This window comes from Heptranchias perlo, chromosome 21 (genome assembly GCF_035084215.1).
Source record: "Heptranchias perlo isolate sHepPer1 chromosome 21, sHepPer1.hap1, whole genome shotgun sequence".
Taxonomy (NCBI): Eukaryota; Metazoa; Chordata; class Chondrichthyes; order Hexanchiformes; family Hexanchidae; genus Heptranchias; species Heptranchias perlo.
In genome coordinates this window covers 49,208,953-49,231,314 of record NC_090345.1, presented here as the reverse complement: position 1 = coordinate 49,231,314, position 22,362 = coordinate 49,208,953, and the positions used below count along the sequence as shown (strand labels likewise).

The 22,362-nt window shown below is 47.0% G+C and overlaps 1 protein-coding gene across 1 annotated transcript in view; it reads left to right on the top strand.

Annotated features, from left to right (window-relative positions):
* The window catches only part of LOC137340253 (broad substrate specificity ATP-binding cassette transporter ABCG2-like), a 192,241-nt gene that overhangs the window by 145,247 nt on the left and 24,632 nt on the right, over positions 1–22,362 (top strand). Inside the window, exon 11 of the mRNA XM_068002671.1 lies at positions 12,192–12,316. Within this exon, the coding sequence (XP_067858772.1) occupies positions 12,192–12,316 (125 nt within the window). The remainder of the gene's footprint in view (positions 1–12,191; positions 12,317–22,362) is intronic.

Here is a 22,362-nt window from a genome sequence, read left to right as displayed (position 1 = left end):
ATCTTCGGTTTTCTCCTGAGTTGGTTTTCTTTGGTCGCGGTGGCCCAATATTACCCGGTTGATTGGTGGCAATATTTGGTTGGTTGTTTCGTAAGGCCCTTGTTGCCGCGAGGTGTCTGATGGTCACTGGGGCTGTTGCTCTGGTTTCTTCTTGTGTGTCGGACTGCTTCTAGAGCTGCTGACCTTCTCTCTGTTGCCCCCTCGCCTTGTTGAACTGTCGCCTCCCGAGCTGTTGAACAATCCTTTGCCCTTGCAGGTCTGGCTGACCGGTTCTCTCACGTAGGGTTTGTTGGTTTCGCCGGAAGCTGCTTTCCTTCCAGAGACAGGCAGAACAAGACAAGCAGCACACAAGCGCCAGCAAGAACCAGAGAGAGAGAGAGAGAGCGAGAGAGGTTTCGAGTTTCCACTTCTATATCCCTCTCTTACAATGGTCTTCGTCACTTTAAAAAAAACACTTCGGGCTCGATGTTAGCAGGGCTGCGGGTTCGCGGCGGGGGGGCTATTGGGCGCATGGGTAACGCGCCCGCTGAAATTAGTCTGCCCCCCGTGCGATCGCAGCCTAATTGGATCCACTTACCTGGCCTTCCGGGTTCCCCACTGCTGATCTACGCGTCGGGCGGGCTGCGCATGCGCAGTAAGCTCTGTCAGCTGGAGGAGCTCTATTTAAAGGGACAGTCCTCCACTGACAGATGCTGCAACAAATAGGAAAAATTACAGCATGGAGCAGCCCAGGGGGAAGGCTGCTCCCAGTTTAATGATGCCTCACTCCAGGTATCAATACATGGGGTGAGGAGGAGGGGGAGGACAGAGATCTTCCCCCCGGCGGGCGGGAGGAAGCGGCCTGCCTCTGCCACCAGGAAGGCCTGGCTCGAGGTGGCAGAGGAGGTCACCAGCACCACCAACATATCGCCCACCTGCATACAGTGCAGGAGGCGCTCCAATGACCTCAGTAGGTCAGCCAAAGTGAGTACACTAACTCATACCCCTACACTCCATCTGCCACATCACCGCCCCCACCCCACATCTCCTTCTGCACTGCCAACACTACTCTGTCACATCACCCCTCATACCCACTCAAACCTCATCCTCATCTTACCTGCACTTACTCACCTCGCCAGTACTCATCCCGCCACTACCACTCAACCCAATCCTCATACAATCTCATGGCTCTATCTCATACTCACCCTCTCGTGCATCTCTTTCACAGTCAGCCTCACTCAACCTGCCACTATCTGTGCTGCAGCCACAGGGCATGCATCACATATGTGCAGTAGGCAGCGTAAGGCAAACGTGTCGTGAGCATGAAGGGGATGCACAAGGGTGTTGGAGGGTTTGTCATGGGTGTTACTTATATTTAATTTCTGACCAACTCACATTACATATTATATTGGCACCACTACTGCCACGTCTTTGCGAATCTTGTCTGATTTGTGCAATAATGCCCTTTCCTGAGGATCACTATGAAGACCCACAACTGATGCCACCCATTGTGTCACTGTAGAGTGGGTGTAGGTGTATTTGCAGGGCTCTTTTGTGCAGACGACTGAGAGATGTCGGCGATATCCCCGGTGGCACCCTGGAAGGATGCGGAGGAGAAGTTGTTGAGGGCAGTGGTGACTTTGACAGCGACAGGTAAGAAGATGGTGCTCGGGCCAGCCAGGAGCAGCTCGGCATCAAGGAGGCTGCAGGTGTCCACGACTACATGTCGAGTGACTCTGAGCCTCCGTGTGCACTGCTGCTCAGAGAGGTCCAGGAAGCTGAGCCTCGGTCTGTGGACCCTGTGGCGAGGGTAATGCCCTCTGCGACGCATCTCTCTCTCCGGTTACCCTCCCTCCTGCTGTACAGGTGGATGTGTCACAGCACTCTGTTGTGGAGCTCCACGTGTCAGAGGTGGACTGCGTGGACGGCGAGGCTGGTGAGGCTGGTGATGCTGTTCGCCCTCCGAGGAGGTCATGACTGCAGCTACGGCGGCCCCCATCCGGAAGATGTACATCTGAGGGGGTCTGCAAGGTCGGTACATGTCTCTGGACCCTGGGGTAAGTGTGCAAGTTGGTGAATTTTCTTGTCAGGAGGAGGGTGGTGGAGGCCAAACTTTGTCCCAAGTGACAGAGTGGCCTCCTGCAATGAGTGAGGGTCTCCCCCACCACCTGTCAAATGGACCTTTGCAGCTGCCTCAGGCTGACAGCTGCAACAGGTCCATTTCAACTGGGAGTGTTTCCCACAGTATGGGAAACAGTCCCAGTTGTCAATAAAATCCCACCCCTCCTCACATATTCACTTAATCAGGTCTGTTAATGACCTGCAATACCAAGGTAAATACTGTTAAGTGGAACCCCGCTGGCTTTAATTGCCTGCTGGATTCCCACATGTGGGGGCTGCGCGCGCACACCGGCGCGTCAGTGGGGAACCCGGAAGTGGGTGGGTTGGAGCCGGGCTCCGGACCCGCTCCGGGATTCCCCAATTTTCGGAGACCCCCGCCAGGAACGCACCTGATAGCGGGTGCTAAAATGAAGCCCTTCATGTCTGTTTAAACAGTTCTTACAAAGCCCTTAAGAATCTTTGATGGCTTTTTGATGGTCCCTCATCATGTTGCAATTGCTTCTCCGGATGGGTCATTGTTAATTCCGATTTTTAGAGCTTGTCACGCAAGGCTTCCTTTTGTATCCAAAGTCCTAGGTGTTGATCGGTTTTGCTTTAAAACAAAGACATGGCCCCACCAAGTCTGGAGCAGTTGCCTCTTTCAATGGCAGTGACTGTTGACCACCTGCTGTAGGTTTTGCATTAAAATAGAGACATGTCTGAAGCAGTAATTCTCCCACATTCCACTGTGTGTGTTGTGGATTCGTCTGGTGATCTCTCACCTATCCTTCTATCTTAGGATTTTAGTCAATGGCCAAAGTTTTCCATACTCAGGGAAAAGGTGAATTTCTTTAGGGCTTTTCTCTGTGTTTTTGGGGGATCTGTGAATTTTGAGAATCTTACATCTGTTCTTTCTCCCCTTGTAGGAAGAGAAAACAAAATGCAAGGGAGAGGAGCAGAACTAGAGGTGGACCACCATAAATAGTCCAGCTGACAGATGCAGAGGAGGAGGCCATGGAGATCATTCATTGCACGCCTATCCGTCAGAGATGGAGAGATTGGGAACCAGCATATGCCTGGTGACAGAACTTTAACATCTTTCACACACATGATGAATTTATTTCATCAATCAAATGGAGAGATGTGGGTACGGTTCTAAATGAATACTTTGTGTCGGTCTTTACAAAAGAGGGGGATAATGCAGACATTGTAGTTAAAGAGGAGGGGTGTTTAATATTGGATGGGATAAACATAGTGAGAGAGGAAGTATTAAAGGGTTTAGCATCTTTGAAAGTAGATAAATCGCCAGGCCTGGAGGAAGTATATCCCAAGCTGTTAAGAGACGCAAGGGAGGAAATAACGGAGGCTCTGACCATCATTTTCCAATCCTCCCTGGCTAAAGGCGTGGTGCCAGAGGATTGGAGGACTGCTAACGTTGTACCATTGTTTAAAAGGGGAGAAAGAGATAGACCGAGTAATTATAGGCCAGTCAGTCTAACTTTGGTGGTGGGCGAATTATTGGAATCAATTCTGAGGGACAACATAAATCGTCATTTAGAAAGGCACAGGTTAATCAAAGACAGTCAGCATGGATTTGTTAAGGAAAAGTCGTGTCTGACTAACTTGATTGAATTTTTTGAGGAGGTAACAAAGAGGGTTGATGAGGGTAAGCATTTGATGTAGTGTACATGGATTTTAGCAAGGCTTTTGACAAGGACCCACATGGCAGACTGGTCAAAAAAGTAAAAGCCCATGGGAACTAAGTGAAAGTGGCTAGTTGGATCCAAGATTGGCTCAGTGGCAGGAAGCAAATGGTTGACGGGTGTTTTTGTGACTGGAAGGCTGTTTCCAGTGGGGTTCTGCAAGGCTCAGTACTAGGTCCCTTGCTTTTTGTGGTACATATTAATGATTTGGACTTGAATGTGGGGGGGGGGGCTTGATCAAGAAGTTTGCAGATGATACAAAAATTGGCTGTGTGGTTGATAGTGAGGAGGAAAGCTGTAGACCGCAGGAAGATGTGATTGCACTCGAGAGGGTACAGAGGAGATTTACGAGGATATTGCCAGGGCTGGAGAATTTTAGCTATGAGAAAAGATTGGATAGGCTGAGACAAAGGAGGCTGAGGGGAGATTTAATTGAGGTATATAAAATTATGACTGGACTAGATAGAGTGGCTAGGGAGGACCTATTTCCCTTTGCAGAGGTGTCAGTGACCAGAGGACATAGATTTAAAGTAATTGGTAGAAGGATTAGAGGGGAGCTGAGGAGAAATCTTTTTACCCAGAGGGTGGTGGGGGTCTGGAACTCACTGCCTGAAAGGGTGGTAGAGGCAGAAACTTTCCACTCATTTAAAAAGCACTTGGATGTGCACTTGAAATGCCGTTACCTACAGGCTATGGACCAAGTGCTGAAAAGTGGGATTAAGCTGGATAGCTCTTTTTCAGCCAGCACAGACACGATAGGCCGAATCTGTGCTGTAACTTTCTATGATTTTATGATTCCAATCACTGAACTCTGACAAACCTTAGTATGATGATTTGAAAGATTGTCACTTTGCCGATGAATAATTAATATTGCTTACTTTTGTCTTCCAGGGCCTTCAAACGCTCAAGAAGAATATGGTGAGATGGAAGACATTGATTCCTCAGAGGACCTCATTCCTTCCGAGAGTGCACCGTCACAGGTCATACTGTCATGCACCAGCGCAGATACTGGCACTTCGGTGGGTCATGTTAGACAGTTAGTTGGGTTGTCGCCTGGTGATTCACCACTCACAAGTGAGAACAGACAGATACTAGGGCAGGGGCAGCTGTGGAGAGTCCGTGTCGTGGGGCGCACTCCTCTCCAAGCTCTGCTCAGCTGGATACAGATGCTGAACCCATGGGCCATCATTGAGAATGAGAATGATTGAGGTACAGCTGCACCTTTGCGAGGTACACACACTCTCCACAATAGCGGAGAGGACGGATGGAGTCCAATTCCAACATTAATGGATTGTTGTTGCAGGTAAGTGCGAGAATGTCAGCAATGGAGAGAGTAGCCACCTCATTGTGAGCATGGCTCTCAAATGAGTCTATGGAGGCCATGGCCACGGCCATGCAGACTTTGGATGCCAACATGTCTGCAGCCTTAAACAGGATGACAGATACCTTATCCCATGGCCTTACAAGGCATCACAGTTCTGCACCAAGGTGCTCTCCAGCAGAGTGGTGGGAGTGATGTAGCACTGGCCTGGGAGAGGGATGATGGCGAGAAGGGACATGGAAGTGGGAACTCCACTCAAAGCACTCCCACGTCTCACCCATTCCCCCACCTCAATGCTGCCTCCTGTCCCGATGGACGAGTCACAGTTGTAGGTGGATCAATCTTTGGCAGGGCCCTCACGGGCTCCAAAACCCAGAGGTCGTAGGCCAAAATCATCTCAGCAGTCAGGGCAGGGATCTGAAGCTACGGGGGATGCACCATGTAGAAGTGGTAGAAAACGTATGTTAAAGCAATTGTAGTTCACCAAGGTTTTGCACAAGAGTGTTTGAAGAAATATTATGTTTTTCATTCTCCTTTTTTTTGTATTGCCACGTTACATGTATTGATTATCACCGCTATCACGTCTTGCCCATTATTGTGTCCCGAGTGTCACGCTGCCCTTTTGTTTGCTTCATCATGAATGCCAATACATGATGTTACACATTGGGCGAATGTGCAATGGGTGTATGTGCGGTTGAAGGACTGATCTGTGCAAAGGGAGGTGGGGTGAGGTTGGTAGTGGTTGTGGTGGTCGTGACAGGTGGCTTGGGTATCTCAAATTCTTTATTTTGCAACTCTCATTATGAGAACCTGTGAGATATGAGAGCATCCCTGGCATCACGGGCAGCAATATGCATGGATGGTCTGGTGATGAATGCCCCATCTTCATTTTCCTCCTCCTCATCCTTTACCTCATCTTTGTCCTCCTCACCCTCTTCTTCAATGTTGCCGCCAGATGAGGATGCTTCATGAGCGCCTTCATTCTCCTCCACCTGTAACCCTCTCTGCTGCGCTATGTTGTGCAGGACACAGCACACCACGATTATTCTGGACACCCTTGCTGGTGAATACCAAAGGGCTCTTGAAACCTATCCAGGCACCTGAAGCGCTTCTTCACTTTGCCTAGGGCTCTATGACACACCTGGTGGCCATGTGGCTCTGGTCGTATCGCTGTTGCGCCTTGTTGGCGGGGTTCCTCACAGGTGTCGTGAGTCATGTTTGCAGGGGGTATCCCTTGTCATCAACAAGCCAGCCATTAAGTCTGTCTCCTGTCTGGAAAAGGTATGGAATGTTGGACTCGTGCAAAATGAAGGAATCATGACAGGTGCCAGGGAATCTGGTGCACACCTGCAGAAGTCTCTTCTGGTGGTCGCACATCAACTGTGCATTGATGGAGTGATGGCCCTTTTGGTTTATGAAGACTCCTGGCTCAGGTGGTGGGGCTTCGGATTGCCGCGTGTGTGCAGTCAATTGCTCCCTGCACCTGTGGGAAGCCAGCCAAAGAGGCGAAACCGACTGCCTGCTCATTCTGGCTGATGACATCGTGGGGGAAGTTAATGTAATTGGACGTCCTGGCAAACAACCCATCTGTCACCTGTTTTATACACTTATGTGCAGACGATTGAGACACCCTGGAGATGTCACCGGTGGCACCCTGAAAGGACTCAAGAGGCGAAGAAATTGAGGGCAGTCGTTACTTTTACTGCGACGGGCAATGCGTGGCCACCAGGTCCAGTGGGGAGCTGCTATTCCTCAAGGAGGTTGCAGATGTCTGCAACTACCTGCTGACTCAATATGAGCCTGCGTAGGCACTGCTCTTCGGAGAGGCGCACCTCTGTCTTGTGTACCTGCAGATCCCAACTCAGCACGACGTGGCTGATGTGGATGTTCATTTTCCTCCTCCTCAGATGTCCTCTCGAATACATCCATTGCACCCCCCATCCTGATCTTGTCAGTTTGAGAGGCTCCAAAGCTGTCACAAAGCTGTCTCAACAAAGAACTCTCAGTCTCAACAAAGAACTCTCAGTCTCAACACTAGTTGAACTCTCAGCCAAAGATTTGCCTGAGACAACTGAGAGACCAGCTGCAGCTTGAGCTTTTATTGCGATGTGTCACTCACAGGTTTAAAGGCCAAATTAACTTCTGCATGAATCTTGCCTCCGTTTCACTGGCAAGATTGAGAAGCTATGGGTAACCTGTGCAGGTGAGGTTAAATTCATTTCAGACTTAGAAGCCAGAAAAAATTAAGTACCTCCACTATTTCAATGAGGTAAATTGCCCCTTTGACAAACCGCTCGCTGGCATTAAGTGGGAATGGGACTTCCAGGGTTTGGATGTGTTGCACATCCAAATGCCCCTGGGTTAAACCCGGAAGTGGGCGCGTTGGAGCCAGGTTGTGCTCGCGCTTCAAAATGCTGCTACTTTAACCTCCCATCTGCCTCCGACCCACCCATTCTTTGGGGTTAAAATTACCCTCCTACTGTGGGAAATCCCACCCCTCTTCCCCACTTCCTCTGACTTCATGACCTTTGTTTGGGGCAGATGGATGTTCTGGCCACCCAGACCCCTTCAGAGATTGGCTGCTGCTAGGATTCTAGGTGGAGTCCTGGGGAGTAATTTTAACCCCCAAGAACTGATGGATTGGGGGCAGGTGGGCAGCAAAAATAGTTAATTTTTGGAGCGGGAGCATATTCGGACTCCAACATGCCCACTGCCAGGTTTAACTCAGGCGCGTTCGGATGCGTGCACACAACAGACTTCCAGAAGTCCTGTCACCGCTTAAAGCCGGCAGGCCGATATTTAAAGGGCCAATTCAGGTAGTTGAAACACTTTAGATAATTTATTTCTTGTGGATTCTACAACAGAAACGTATTTAACTAGTTCTGAGCATGTCTCCCGTGGCTCCTGAAACATGCCATTGAAATGGAGGCGAGCTGAAGTGAAGCTCGTTTGGCCCTTTAAACCAGTGATTGACACATCTCAATAAATGGTGAGGTATTGCAGTTGGACACTCAGTTCTCTCAGACAAACTTTTGGCTGGGAGTTCTTTGTGTTTAGACTGAGAATTCTTGTGATCAGACAAATTTACCTGCATTTTGGAGCCCCTCAAACTGACAAGATTTTTCCCTTCGTTGAGGGTTCTATAACAAGGGGACATAGATTCAAGGTAAAAGGCGGGAGGTTTAGAGGGGATTTGAGAAAGAACTTTTTCACCCAGAGGGTGGTTGGAGTCTGGAACTCACTGCCTGAAAGGGTTGTGGAGGCAGGAACCCTCACAACATTCAAGAAGCATTTGGATGAGCACTTGAAATGCCATAGCATACAAGGCTACGGACCAAATGCTGGAATATGGGATTAGAGTAGACAGGGCTGATGGCCGGCGCGGACACGATGGGTCGAAGGGCCTCTCTCCGTGCTGTATAACTCTATGACTCTATGACTCTAAGATCTGGATGGGGGATGTAATGGATGTATTCCACAGTACATCTGAGGAGAAGGCACATCATCATCCTGGAGGTAGTAATGTCGTACAGTCCTGGGATCTGCAGGTGCACAAGACAGAGGTGTGCAACAAGGACCTGGAGAAGAGCAGAGAGGGGACCAACGGAGGGGCCGAGATCGCAGGAGCACTACCCATGTGAGTGGGTGTACAGGCAGAATCTGAGCTTCCCGGACCTCTCTGAGGAGCAGTGTCTATGCAAGCTGAGATAGAGTTGGCAGGCATCTGCAGGCTCCTTTATGAAGAGCCGCTCTCGGCTGGACCTGGTGGCCACGCATTGCTCGTCGCAGTTAAAGTCACCACTGCTCTCAATTTCTTCGCCTGCAGATCCTTCCAGAGCCCCACTGGTGATATCTCCATGGTGTCTCAGTCGTCTGCACATAAGTGTATATGATAGGACACAGGTGGCCGGTTTGCCAGGGCATCCGACTACGTCATCTTCCCCTGCGATGACATCAGCCAGACCAAGAGGGCAGTGGGTTCCAACTTTCTGGTTGGGTTCCCACGAGTGCAGGGCGCAATTAAGTGCACACACATAGCAATCCGAGGATCTCAACATGAGCCAGGACTGTTCATAAACTGAAAGGGATATCATTCCATCAATGCACAGATGGTGTGCAACCACCAGAAGAGATTTCTGTAGGTGTGTGCCAGATTCCCTGGAAGCTGTCATGATTCATTCATTTTGCGCGAGTTCGACGTCCCAGACCTCTTCCACACACAAGACAGACTTAAAGACTGGCTCCTTGGAGACAAGGGATACCTCCTGCAAACGTGGCTCATGACACCTGTGAGAAACTCCATCAACGAGGCACAGTAACGGTACAACCAGAGCCACATGACCTCCAGGTGTCTTTGAGCAAGCCATAGGAATGTTGAAGATGTGTTTCAGTTGCCCAGATAGATGTGGGGGAACCCTTCAGTACTCGCCAGCGAGGGTGCGCAGAATAATCGTGGTGTGCTACGTCCTGCACAACATAGCACAGCAGAGAGGGTTACAGGTCGAGGAGGTCAAATGCGCTCATGAAGCATCCTCATCTGGTGGCAACATTGAAGAAGAGGATGAGGAGGAGGAAAATGAAGATGGGGAACCCATCGCCAGAGCAGTGCCGCATATTGCTGCCCGTGATGCCAGGGATTCCCTCAGCTCGTCAAACACCCTTGTGCATACTCTTGATGAATTACAATTGCTTAGCCTTTCTCTTTCTACCGCTTCTACATGGTGCATCCCCTGTGGCTTCAGCAGAGGTAGGGGCAGGCTGTTCAGATCCCTGCACTGACTGCAGAGATGCACTCAGCCTACGACCTCTGGGTTTTGGAGCCTGTGAGGGCCCCAGCAAAGACTGCCCCACCTACACCTATGCAGACTTGGCCTTCAAGAGAGGAGGCAGCGTTGCGGGTACTGTTTGAGGAGGGGGCAATGGGTGAGACGTGGAAGCGCTTTGAGTGGGGTCCCCACTTCCATGTCCCCTTTTGCCATCATCTCTATCCCAGGCCAGCGCAACATCACTCCCACCACACTGCTGACCAGCAGCTTAGTGAGCAAATGTGCTGTGTTCTAAAGCCACGGCTAAAGTATCTGTCTGCCTGTTTAATGTGGCAGACATGTTGGCATCCAGAGTCTGCACGGCCGTTGTCATACCTGAATGGACTGATTTGAGAGCCATTCCTGAAGTTCGATGGAGGCTATCATTCTCTCCATTGCAGACTTGCCTGTGCCACCAATCCCCTAGTGATGGAGTTGGTCTTCTCCATCCTTTCTACTAGTGTGGAGAGTGTATGTGGCACGTTTCCAGTACCTCGCAAAGGTGCAGCTGTACCTCTATCATTCTCATTCTCAATGATGGCCCATGGGTTCGGCATCTGTGTCCAGCTGAGCAGAGCTTGGAGAGGAATGCGCTCCCCGACATGGACTCTCCAAAACTGCCCCTGCCATCAGTTTCTGCTCGAGCACACTTGTGAGTGGTGAATCACTAGGTGACAACCCAACTGTCTAACATGACCCACCGAAGTACCAGTATCTGCGCTGGTGCATGGCTGCATATCATGTGACGGTGCACCCTCAGAAGGAATGAGATCCCCTGTGGAATTGATTTCTTTCTAATCAGATCAGCCATGATCTTATCAAATGGCAGAGCAGGCTCGAGGGGCCGAATGGCCTACTCCTGCTCTTAATTCGTACGTTCGTATGTTTCATTGCGGCTCCTTCCTATTGAAGGCGTGAAGGCCCTGGAAGACAACAAAAGCTGATATTAATTATTCACCAGGATATTAACAATCTTTCCACTGACCATACTGAGGTCTGCAACAGTTCAATCATTGATAAAACCAATTCATCACGTGTGTGAAAGATGTTAAAAAGTTCTGTCACCAGCCATCTGTGGGTTCCCAGTCTCTCCATCTCTGACGGATAGGCATGCAATGGCGCGACTGATCTCCATGGTCTCCTCTTCTGCATCTGTCAGCTGGACTATTTGTGGTGGTCCACCTCCAGTTCTGCTCCTCTCCCTTACATTCTGTGTTCTCGTCCTACAAGGGGAGAAAAAACAGCCCTGTGAGTGACTGAAGGTGACCTATTCACCCGATGAATGCATTGCTTTGGGTGAAGCTGACAATGAAACAGATGCATCAGAGGATGGCTATCAGACAGATGCATCACATTGCATCAGGATTGAGGTGAGTGGCAGTGGTAGGTGCACAAATGGGGAGGTGAGGAAGTGCACTGAAAGTGAAGGTTAGTTGATGCTGAAACTTAAGTGGGTGCTTTAAAACGCGTCATTCGGGTCGCAACTTGGAGACGCGAAACCCGGAAGCAAAGGTAATTAACTGAAATCGAGATACGATCGCAGATTTAAAAGTTCTCACTTTGCTTCCGGGTTCCCCACACGCAAATCCACCCACTCATTGACTTCCCACCGCCGTGCTAAAATCATGGCCCTGATGTTTCTGGGTCCCTCCGGGATTCCTGTCCCTGCCGGGCATGTTGCACCAACTTGCAAGCTGTATGAACTGTTGAGTCCAAGGTTATTCAGGTCCATTATTTTGATGGATGATCTTCAAGATTTTGAAAATCGCTTTCTATGAAAAAGAAGAAAATATAGCACATAGATTGGGATTAACCCTGTTATCTTGGCTAATATTTTCTGAGGAAAACCCTGCCAATATCCTGCTCCCCTTGCTCTCTGTATAAATGGGATGGACAGTTCTTTGTCCAGCAGCAAGACCCAAATCATAAAAATGTTTTCTTCCTGTCCCTGAGTTTGGCTCCTTCTATTCATGGGCGATTTATACAGTAAATCTTGAAACTGGTAGTGATAGTGGGAATAACGTGTTGCTTTGATTGTTTAATTTGCATAAAGACTCTTGTGTGTTACTGTAAACCAGAAGAAGGGTAATGAAAGCACCAATTTGGAAAAAAAAAGTGTAATCGCTAAAAGTTGTGCAAAGCCAACTTTAAATAGTGGCCTAAATATGTGGTGTTAACTATGTGCAGCTTTAATAATGATAAAAGAAACAACTACAGCAAATCTTTATAATCTCAGTAAATAACTGCTTGTTATTTTACTAATAGAATTCTTTCCTTTCCTAGTCATGAATACATCAGTGGATATTACAGGATTTCAGCATACTTCTTAGCAACAATAGTAGGGGATTTATTGCCCATACGAAGTCTGTCTGCCATTATATTTTCATGCATAACCTATTGGATGGTTGGTAAATATAAAACATACAAACATCTTTTAGCTTGTGTGTAAAATTATCATTCATTTTAACAACTGCGAGTAGTATCTGTATCCGATTCTCCAGTCCATGCATCAAGTGTGGCCTCGTTGAATTTATGAAACACATTTAGCTATGCACATAGATGGCAAGGTTGAAAATAAGGTGGCAGCTGAAGGTTGGTAAAAGCCCATCATATATAGGGCCCGATATTTACGGGGAGGTGGGGAGGAAGCTTGGGGGAAGGGGTGGCTTGATGTGGGGGGGCTCATAGCAGCCGGGAAACCCAGAAATGTGGATAACCCAGATGTCCTGCCCATTTAATTTTTTTATTCTCCATTTCCCAGCCAGCAGCGAGCCAGATTGAGAGGCTGGCTGGCTGCTGTGCCAGAAGACCTGCGCTGGCAGGCCGCAGCCAGGGGGCAGAGCGGAGAGGAGGGAGGGAGAGATTGTGGAGGTCGGGGGGAGAAATTTGAAAGGCCAGGGTGGGGGAGTGCGGGGAGATCGGAGGCATTGGGGAGATCAGAGGTCGGGGGGAGATCAGAGGTTGGGGGGAGATTGGAAAAGCCAGGGGTGGGGGGGCGGAGAATGGAGGCTGGGGAGTGAGATTGGAAAGGCTGTGGGGATGGGAGGGAGATCATTGGTTGGGGGTGGGGGAAGATCGGATCGTGAGGGGGGAGGGAGGGGGGATCGGCTGACTTCGGGGAGGGAAGCAGGTTTGCTTGGTGGGCCGGGGGAAGCACTCCTGCTCCTCCTGGCCCACATGCATTGCTGGAAAGGCACTTACCCGCTGGATGCGGCCATTCTCACCTCCTTCCAGCTGCCGGGTTTGCTGATTCCTGGGAAACCCGGTCGACAGTTGTTAAAACTAAAACTCTGCTATAAATAGAGACATAAAGTACAAAAGTATGGAAGTCATGATGAACCTTTATAAAACACAGGTTTGGCCAAAACTGGAGTATTGTGTCCAGTTCTGGGCACCGCACTTTAGGTAAGATGTGAAGGCCTTAGAGCGGGTGCAGAAGAGATTTACTAGAATGATTCCAGGGATGAGGGGCTTTAGTTACGTGAATAGACTGGAAAAGCTGGGGTTGTTCTCCCTGGAACAGAGACGGTTGTGAGGAGATTTGATAGAGGATTTCAAAATCATGAAGGGTCTAGACAGAGTAGATAGAGAGAATCTGTTCCCATTGGCAGAAGTGTCAAGAACCAGAGTACATAGATTTAAGGTGATTGGCAAAAGAAGCAAAGGTGACATGAGGAAAATCTTTTTTACACCATGAGTGGTTAGGATTTGGAATTCACTGCCCGAGGGGGTGATGGAGGCAGATTCAATCATGGCCTTCAAAAGGGAACTGGATAAGTACTTGAAAGGAAAAAATTTGTAGGGCGACGGGGATAGGGAAGGGGAGTGGGACTAGCTGGATTGCTCTTGCATAGAGCCGGCGTGGACTCGATGGGCCAAATGGCCTCCTTCCGTGCTGTAACCTTTCTATGATTCTATGATTCTAAAATTTGAGGCACGCAGCCTCATTAAAATATTTAAATGAAGGACCCGCCTCTGGAGAGCAGGTTAGTCACTCGTCTTCCAACCCGCCTCCATTAAAACTGGAAGCGGGCATGTTAGGGTCGGGTTTCCAATTTTTGAAATTTTAACTTCCCCCACCTCCCCCGCCCCTCTCCCGCCAGTCCTGGGGGATTAAAATTCCTCCCATAGTCTCAGCTTCATGTGCTTTCTCAAAGTATAGCAATGCCCATACACTCAGCAACAATTCCTTAAAGAGGAAAGCATGATCACAACATGATGATGAGAGGAGCAGGTGCATTGTCCCTTTAAATTAAGTGTCCTTGAAGATCAGCAGTAGTTCCTTGTACCCTACATGAAAGACTTACATTTAATATAAGGCCTTTCACAACCTCAGGACATCCCAAAGTGCTTTACAGACAATTAAATACTTTTGAAATGTAGTTACTGTTGTAATGTAGGAAACGCAGAAGTCAATTTGCATAGTAAGGCCCCACAAACAGCAATGTGATAATGACTAGATAATCTGATTTTAGTGATGTTGGTTGAGGGATAAATATTATCCTGGATACCGGGGAAAACTCCCCTACTAATCTTCGAATAATGCCATGGGATCTTCTACGTCCAGCTGTGAGGGCAGACGGGGCCTTGGGTTAACGTCTCATCTGAAAGACTCCACCTCTGACAGAACAGCACTCCCTCAGTACTGCACTGGAGTGTCGGCCATGTGGGTTGACAGATTTGTTGTTGTTAGTGCTTGAGCACTTTCCTTTGGCATTAATGAGTTTCCCTGATGCCTAGGTGCTGAGAGAGCAAGAGTATAACAGTTAAGGAGGTGAGTGAAGGCAGTTATGAATGGTAGAGAATGTGTATTGACACTGGTGCCTAGACTTACTTTGCTACCTTTGTGAGGTTACTGAATTTCTTCCTGCACTGTTTTGCAGTTCTTGGGGTGGTGCAAGTATTATTAACTGCCTCTGTCACCTCCCTCTATACATCCTGTACCACTCGCTTATGGGGCTTCCTGCTCTCAGTGTTCAGCAGACTTGCTCTTGTGGCCTCTACTTCAGCCAGCAACACCTGCACAGATGCATAAGAAAACCTGGAAACCAATGCTCCTGCTGCCCCCCTGAGGCAGCTACTGCTTGAGACATCTGGCAATGTCAGTTGCTGGAAAACGGATATGCCCCTTTAACAAGAACTGAATTTCCCTGCCTCCCAGCAGCAATAACCCCAACAGGAGCAGAATTACTATTCCATACCTGCTCTGCATGCTTAATCAAGGCCCCTGGAGAAAACTGCAGCAGGATAACAGCTTATTCACATGGGCGGGCGGTATTCCCACTCTGCCACTAAACCACCGACAGGATGAGAATCTAGCTCCTTGTTTCTTTTAGTTTCTTCATGCCTCTCACAAGTCTAGCTAGCAGTTCCCACCTCTTATCTTTGATGGCTGCAACCTTAGTCCTCCTTCATCTATTGACATTTTTGGCCTCACTATCTCCTCTGACCTCAAACAGAACTCTCACATCTCCTCCCAGCGAAAGCTGTTTTCAAGAACATAGGAACATGAGTAGGCCATTCAGCCCCTCGAGCCTGCTCCGCCATTTGATAAGATCATGGCTGATCTGTGATCTAACTCCACATACCTGCTTTTGGCCCATATCCCTTAATACCTTTGGTTGCCAAAAAGCTATTTATCTCAGATTTAAAATTAGCAATTGAGCTAGCATCAATTGTCGTTTGCGGAAGAGAGTTCCAAACTTCTACCACCCTTTGTGTGTAGAAGCGTTTTCTAATCTCACTCCTGAAAGGTCTGACTCTAATTTTTAGACTGTGGCCCCTACTCCTAGAATCCCCAACCAGCGGAAATAGTTTCTCTCTATCCACCCTATCAGTTTCCCTTAATATCTTATAAACTTCAATCAGATCACCCCTTAACCTTCAAAACTCTAAAGAATACAACCTCAATTTGTGTAATCTCTCCTCGTAACTTAACCCTTGAAGTCCGGGAATCATTCTAGTAAACCTACACTGCACTCCCTCCAAGGCCAATATGTCCTTCCGAAGGTGCGGTGCCCAGAACTGCTCACAGTACTCCAGGTGCGGTCTAACCAGGGTTTTGTATAGCTGCAGCATAACTTCTGCCCCCTTGTACTCTAGTCCTCGAGATATAAAGGCCAGCATTCCATTAGCCTTATTGATTATTTTCTGCACCTGTTCATGACACTGGGCTTGATGGCCGGCGCGGACACGATGGGCCGAAGGACCTCTATCCGTGCTGTATAACTCTATGACTCTATGACTTCAATGATCTATGTACCTGAACCCCTAAGTCCCTTTGGACATCCACTGTTTGTAACTTTTTACCATTTAGAAAGTATCCTGTTCTATCCTTTTTTGGTCCTAAGTGGATGACCTCACATTTGCCTACATTGAATTCCATTTGCCACAGTTTTGCCCATTCACCTAATCTATCAATATCTCTTTGTAATTTTATATTTTCATCTACACTGCTTACAATGCCACCAATCTTTGTGTCATCGGCAAACTCAGATATGAGACTTTCTATGCCTTCATCTAAGTTGTTAATAAATACTGTGAATAATTGAGGCCCCAAGACAGATCCCTGCGGTACTCCACAAGTCACATCCTGCCAATGTGAGTACCTACCCATTATCCCTACTCTGTCGCCATTCGCTCAGCCAACTTCCTAACCAAGTCCGTACTTTTCCCTCGATTCCACGGATTTCTATCTTAGCTAACAGTCTCTTATGTGGGACTTTATCAAATGCCTTCTGGAAGTCCATATAAATAACATCCATTGACATTCCCCTGACAACTACTTTAGTCACCTCTTCAAAAAATTCAATCAGGTTTGTCAGGCACGACCTACCTTTCACAAATCCATGCTGGCTCTCTCTGATTAACTAAAAATTTTTGAGGTGTTCAGTCACCTTGGCTTCCTTGTTTCTTCCAAATATTTTTCTGCTCTACAACTCTCAACTTTCTATAAAGCCCAAGAGTTGAACCCTGCTCCAATATCTGGAGAGGCTTATCCAACGTGTCTTTCACAACTGGACAGCATTTAGAAGAAAGCTTGTCATGTGATTCGGCAATTCCTCTTACATCTTTAGCCTGCAATCTCATTCTCTCCATCACAATTTTTCTTGTCTTTCCATTTTTCATCAATACCACTATGTTCCTTAGCTTTATTCTCATTCCTTGTAAGCTCCAATGTACTCCATCCAAAAAAATCTCACTTCCCTCAACATTACATGTGTTAAATCAAGACTAATTGCACTGTCCCCTATTTTAAATTATTCTTTCTCTGAATTTCAAAACTGTGAAATTTCTTACTTTACCAGTGTTTTCTTCCTCCTAAAATTTTCAGCATGAACATATGCACAGATGAATAAGACTATTTGACACATCCAACTCATCCTTCCATGAAAACTTATGATCCCCTTAATACAGTATCTTGAATGTTACCAGATTTTTCGTTTCCACTCCCTTACCCAAAGACCATTCCAGGTAGTAATCACTCTTTGTGTGAAGAAGTGCTTCCTGACATTCGTCCTGAAGTTGCCTTTTACAACTTTATACCTATGTCCCTTTATCCTGTAGTCATGTTTAATATGAAATAATGCTTAGGATTAATCTTCTCCATCCCTCTCATTCACCTGCTTTCAAGGCTAAAGAGTCCAATGGATCAATTTTAACTTGCATCCATGATGCCTGGCGTTAATAGGCCAGTAATGGCCTCAAAATGGGGTAGGTAGCCTTTCTGAACCATTAACCCTGACATTGTGGACAGTGCCATTTTTAAAGGGACCTCTGGGCACCCGAAGTGCCTGGCTGTTTCACGTGGTAGGCCCAATTAAATATGCAAATCGGGCTTCTAGGACCCTGATTGCAATTTTGGGTTTGAAATGGTTGAAGCATGCACGGTGTACGCTCTGATCATTTCCACGGTCATTGGGCCCCTTCCCCGGGATCGCCGGCTAACCTCCGATCAACCTACCTTACTGCTGGGGACTGTTCCTGCACTGAGTTAAAATGTAAAAAGGAGTGGCAGTAGATTTTGATCATGCTCAGCCATTGCAGGCTAGGAATCAAATAAGCAAATAGAATGCTGACCTATATTGCCAAATCAGTAATGTGTAAGTCTGAGCCAATAAACTGAAGCCGAGTAGTGCTCTGGTAATGCTGCAACTTGAATATCGTATTCAGTTCCCATTACCAAAGCACAAGGAAAGCATCCTTGCCCTGGAAGTAGAGCAGAAAAGTACAGCAAGACTGATCCCCAGTGTCAGAGGATTGAATTCTGAAGAAAGGCTAGTAAAAATTGCAATGCTCCTCCGAGCTCTACGTAAATAATCTGGGCCAGTGCTGCTCTGTAACCCCCTCCTCAATTGTGACCCCCTAAAAACCACCTTTCTGCCGGTCTGGGCACTGATATTGATAGGTCTCAATTTGGCAAACTGCGGGGTTTAGTATCCCGCAGCTTACTGACCTGATGTTAATAAGGCCCAAAATCGCTGGCATTCTTAGATTTTAGTGTGGGCGACCGGCCAGCATGCTATGCCAATCGGTCACCCAAAACTCAAAATCAACATAATTTTTTCTAGCCTTTCTTCATAATTCAATACTATCACTCACAGATCCTTTTTACATTTTAACTCAGTGCAGGAACAGACCCCAGCACTAAGCTTGGTTGATCCCTGGTGCCAGGGTCATGGATGTCATCGAGCGGCTGCAGGACATTCTGAAGGGGGAGGGTGAACAGCCAGAGGTCGTGGTCCATATCGGTACCAACGACATAGGTAAAAAGAGAGATGAGGTCCTGCAAGCAGAATATAAGGAGTTAGGAAATAAATTAAAAAGCAGGACCTCAAGGGTAGTAATCTCAGGATTACTCCCAGTGCCACGTGCTAGTGAGTATAGGAATAGGAGAATAGATCAGATGAATGCGTGGCTGGAGGGTTGGCGCTGGAGGGAGGGATTTAGATTCCTGAGGAATTGGGACCGATTCTGGGGAAGGTGGGACCTGTACAAGCTGGACTGGTTGCACCTCAACAGATCCGGGACTAATATCCTGCAGGGGGGTTTGCTACTGCTGTTGGGGAGGGTTTAAACTAGAGTGGCAGGGGAATGGGAACCTGAGCGGGGAGTCAGAAGAGAATAAAATTGAGAGAAGCAAGAGAGGGGAGAACCCTGGGGAAATTTACAATACAAATAGTACAAACAGTTGTTCATGAACAAGTGAAAGGGAAAAGCGTAGAGCAGCAGAAAGAAAGTGTACTTTAGGCACTACAGATAAAGTGAAAACTAGAAAGTGTAAAGCGATTAACCCAGCATCAAAGTTGAAGGTCAGACTAAGAGTTCTATATACAAATGCATGGAGTATAAGGAATAAATTAAATGAACTACAGGCACAAATTCAAATTGGAGGGTGTGACATGATAGCTATTACTGAGACATGGCTGCAGGATGGTCAGGATTGGGAACTAAATATACCAGGTTATAAGGTCTACAGGAGAGATAGGGAAAATGGAAGAGGGGGAGGAGTAGCCTTAGTGATTAGAGATTAAATCACTTCAATGATAAAGGAGGATATAATGAGGGTTAAGCAGCCAACAGAGACCTTATGGGTTGAATTGAGAAATAGGAAAGGATATAAGACTATTGTGGGAGTTGTGTATAGGACCCCTGGCAGCAGCTCTGAAGTGCTAGATTGTATAAATGCAGAGATTAGACAATCGTATAACAAAGGCATAGTGGTCTTAATGGGGGACTTTAACCTTCACATAGATTGGGGAAAGCAGACTAGCAACTGTCAGAAAGGTAGTGAATTTCTTGAGTGTGTCCAGGATAGTTTTCTACAGCAGTATGTCCTAGGGGGCAAGCCATACTAGATTTAGTAATGAGTAATGAACCAGATTTAGTTAACAGCTTGACTGTATGTGAACATCTATCCAATAGCGATCATTAACATGATCGAGTTCAAGGTAGTGTTTGAAAGGGAAAATAGTGAATAAGCTGCTAAGATTCTAGACTTGGGTAAGGCCAACTTCAATGGGATGAGACAGAGGCTGTCCACAGTAAACTGGGCAAATTTGTTAATGGGTAAAACGACTGATTATCAGTGGCAAATGTTTAAAGAAACATTTAACGTGATACAGAATCGATTTATACCCCTGAGGGGCAAGAACTCTGCTTGCCAAAAAAAACAGCCATGGACAACTAAAGAGGTAAGGGACAGTATAAGACATAAGGAAAGGGCATACAAAAAGGCAAAAAATGGCACAGATCCTATGGAATGGGAAAGATACAAAAATCAACAAAGGGTCACAAAACAGATAGTAAGAGCTACAAAAAGAGAGTATGAAAAGTAACTTGCAAGGGATATCAAAACCAATACGAAGAACTTTTATAGTTATATTAGGAAAAAGAGGGTGGTCAGGAGCAGTGTTGGCCCCTTAAAAACTGAAAGTGGGGATATTGTTATTGACAATGGGGAAATGGTGAACATGTTGAACGATTACTTTGCGTCAGTTTTTACAGTAGAAAAAGAGGATAGCATGCCGGAAATCCCAAGAAAACTAATATTGAATCGTGGACAGGGACTCAATAAAATTACCATAAGTAAAACAACAGTAATGAAGAAAATAATAGCACTAAAGAGTGACAAATCCCCAGGACCAGATGGTTTCCATCCCAGGGTTTTAAAGGAAGTAGGTGAGCACATTGTAGATGCCCTAACTATAATCTTTCAAAGTTCTCAAGATTCAGGAACTGTCCCTCTGGATTGGAAAATTGCACATGTCACTCTGCTTTTTAAGAAAGGAGAGAGAGGGAAACCGGGGAATTATAGACTAGTTAGCCTAACATGTGCTGTGGGGAAAATGCTGGAGTCTATTATTAAGGATAGGGTGACTGAAAACCTCGAGAATTTTCAGTTAATCAGAGAGAGCCAGCATGGATTTGTGAAAGGTAGGTCGTGCCTGACAAACCTGATTGAATTTTTTGAAGAGGTGACTAAACTAGTGGACAGGGGAATGTCAATGGGTGTTATTTATATGGACTCCCAGAAGGCATTTGATAAAGCCCCACATAAGAGACTGTTAGCTAAGATAGAAGCCCATGGAATCGAGGGAAAAGTACAGACTTGGTTAGGATGTTGGCTGAGCGAATGGCGACAGAGAGTCAGGATAATGGGTAGGTATTGCCAGGATGTGACTAGTGGAGTCCCGCAGGGATCTGTCTTGCGGCCTCAATTATTCACAATATTTATTAACGACTTAGATGAAGGCATAGAAAGTCTCATATCTAAGTTTGCCGATGACACAAAGATTGGTGGCATTGTGCAGATGAAAACATAAAATTACAAAGGGATATTGATAGATTAGGTGAATGGCCAAAACTGTGGCAAATGGATTCCAGTGTAGGCAAATGTGAGGTCATCCACTTTGGATCAAAAAAGGATAGAACAGGGTACTTTCTAAATGGTAAAAAGTTAAAAACAGTGGATGTCCAAAGGGACTTAGGGGTTCAAGTACATAGATCATTGAAGTGTCATGAACAGATGCAGAAAATAATCAATAAGGCTAATGGAATGCTGGCCTTTATATCTCGAGGACTAGAGTACAAGGGGGCAGAAGTTATGCTGCAGCTATACAAAACCCTGGTTAGACCGCACCTGGAGTACTGTGAGCAGTTCTGGGTGCCGCACCTTCGGAAGGACATATTGGCCTTGGAGGGAGTGCAGTGTAGGTTTACTAAAATGATTCCCGGACTTCAAGTTAAGTTACGAGGAGAGATTACACAAATTGGGGTTGTATTCTCTAGAGTTTCGAAGGTTAAGGGGTGATCTGATCGAAGTTTATAAGATATTAAGGGAAACTGATAGGGTGGATAGAGAGAAACTATTTCCGCTGGTTGGGGATTCTAGGACTAGGGGCCACAGTCTAAAAATTAGAGTCAGACCTTTCAGGAGTGAGATTTCGAAAACGCTTCTACACACAAAGGGTGGTAGAAGTTTGGAACTCTCTTCCGCAAACGGCAATTGACGCTAGCTCAATTGCTAAATTTAAATCTGAGATAGATAGCTTTTTGGCAACCAATGGTATTAAGGGATATGAGCCAAAGGCAGGTATATGGAGTTAGATCACTGATCAGCCATGATCTTATCAAATGGCAGAGCATGCTCGAGGGGCTGAATGGCCTACTCCTGTTCCTATATTCCTATGTTCCTATGATCGGGGATCGGCCAGTGATCTCAGAGGGAAGCCCGGGGAAGGGGCCCAAGGTTTCCTTGTGGAGCCTGGAGGAGCACTCCAGTTCCACACTCCTGCTCCTCCTGGCCCCACAAGGAAACCTAAACAGATTTAAATCAACTTATCTCGCCGGGCCTCTTCTGATGTTTGATGCAGCTCCCAGCAGGTGTGACCTGTCAGGAAAGGCACCACTGCTCGCCTGCTCAGGATCAATCCAAAATTGCAGTTGGGCCCCG